General features: G+C 62.7%; 1 protein-coding gene across 1 annotated transcript; it reads right to left on the reverse strand.

Annotated features, from left to right (window-relative positions):
* AMSG_08145 (actin-3) lies at nt 1-1203 on the reverse strand (the record flags this gene model as incomplete). The annotated part of the gene is made up of 2 exons (XM_013900052.1): nt 1-1030; nt 1106-1203. The coding sequence occupies 2 exons, from the start codon at nt 1201-1203 to the stop codon at nt 1-3; spliced, it is 1128 nt and encodes a 375-aa protein (XP_013755506.1).
* Between the last annotated feature and the right edge of the window lie 260 nt (nt 1204-1463).

The raw sequence follows: 1463 nt of genomic DNA on the forward strand, positions 1-1463 counted from the left end.
TTAAAAGCATTTCCTATGAACAATGCTTGGGCCGGACTCGTCGTACTCCTGCTTGGAGATCCACATCTGCTGGAAGGTGGAGAGCGAGGCGAGGATGGAGCCGCCGATCCAGACCGAGTACTTGCGCTCGGGCGGGGCGATGATCTTGATCTTGACGGTTGACGGGGCGAGGGCGGTGAGCTCCTTCTGCATGCGGTCGGCGATGCCCGGGAACATGGTGGTGCCGCCGGAGAGGACGCAGTTTCCGTAGAGGTCCTTACGGATGTCGACGTCGCACTTCATGATCGAGTTGTAGGTGGTCTCGTGGATGCCGGCGGCCTCCATGCCGAGGAACGACGGCTGGAAGAGGGCCTCCGGACAACGGAAGCGCTCGTTGCCGACGGTGATGACCTGTCCATCGGGCAGCTCGTACGACTTTTCGAGCGACGACGACGAGGCAGCGGTCTGCATCTCCTGGTCAAAGTCGAGGGCGACGTACGAGAGCTTCTCCTTGATGTCACGGACGATTTCGCGCTCGGCGGTGGTGGTGAACGAGTAGCCACGCTCGGTGAGGATCTTCATCATGTAGTCGGTGAGATCGCGGCCGGCGAGGTCGAGGCGGAGGATGGCGTGCGGGAGCGCGTAGCCCTCGTAGATCGGGACCGTGTGCGAGACACCGTCACCCGAGTCGAGGACGATACCGGTGGTACGGCCGGAGGCGTACAGCGAGAGCACGGCCTGGATGGCGACGTACATGGCCGGGGTGTTGAAGGTCTCGAACATGATCTGGGTCATCTTCTCGCGGTTGGCCTTTGGGTTGAGCGGCGCCTCGGTGAGGAGGACCGGGTGCTCCTCGGGCGCGACGCGGAGCTCGTTGTAGAACGTGTGGTGCCAGATCTTCTCCATGTCGTCCCAGTTGGTCACGATGCCGTGCTCGATCGGGTACTTGAGGGTGAGGATACCACGCTTGGACTGGGCCTCGTCACCGACGTACGAGTCCTTCTGGCCCATGCCGACCATCACGCCCTGGTGGCGCGGGCGACCGACAATGCTGCGCGGGTGGTGGGGAGGGTGAGTAGGGGGGTGGCGGTGCGGAGCGGGAGGGGGAGGTGGTCGGGTGACGTACGAGGGGAAGACAGCGCGCGGGGCGTCGTCACCGGCAAAGCCGGCCTTGCACATGCCGGAGCCGTTATCAACAACAAGAGCAGCAACGTCGTCGTCCATTATGGTTTGTTAGAGTTGGGATGCCGTGGGAAGTTGCTGTTGCGTATGCCTGTGCTCCATCTGGTTTTGATCCGTCTCTGGCGCCGTTCAGACGTACGGAGCCGAAGTTCTGATTTTCGGACGCGCGACCGACACCTGTGCTGCTCACCCACCTCCTCGTCCGAGCCACCCTGATTTGCGTTCCGGTTACCATCGCTCGCACCGTGCGTGCCTATGTAGGCGCCTCCTAGTCGTTGCAGTCTCTCGTCGGGGGGTGGAGG

The sequence above is a fragment of the Thecamonas trahens genome, assembly GCF_000142905.1.
Source record: "Thecamonas trahens ATCC 50062 unplaced genomic scaffold supercont1.39, whole genome shotgun sequence".
In the NCBI taxonomy this organism is placed as follows: Eukaryota; order Apusomonadida; family Apusomonadidae; genus Thecamonas; species Thecamonas trahens.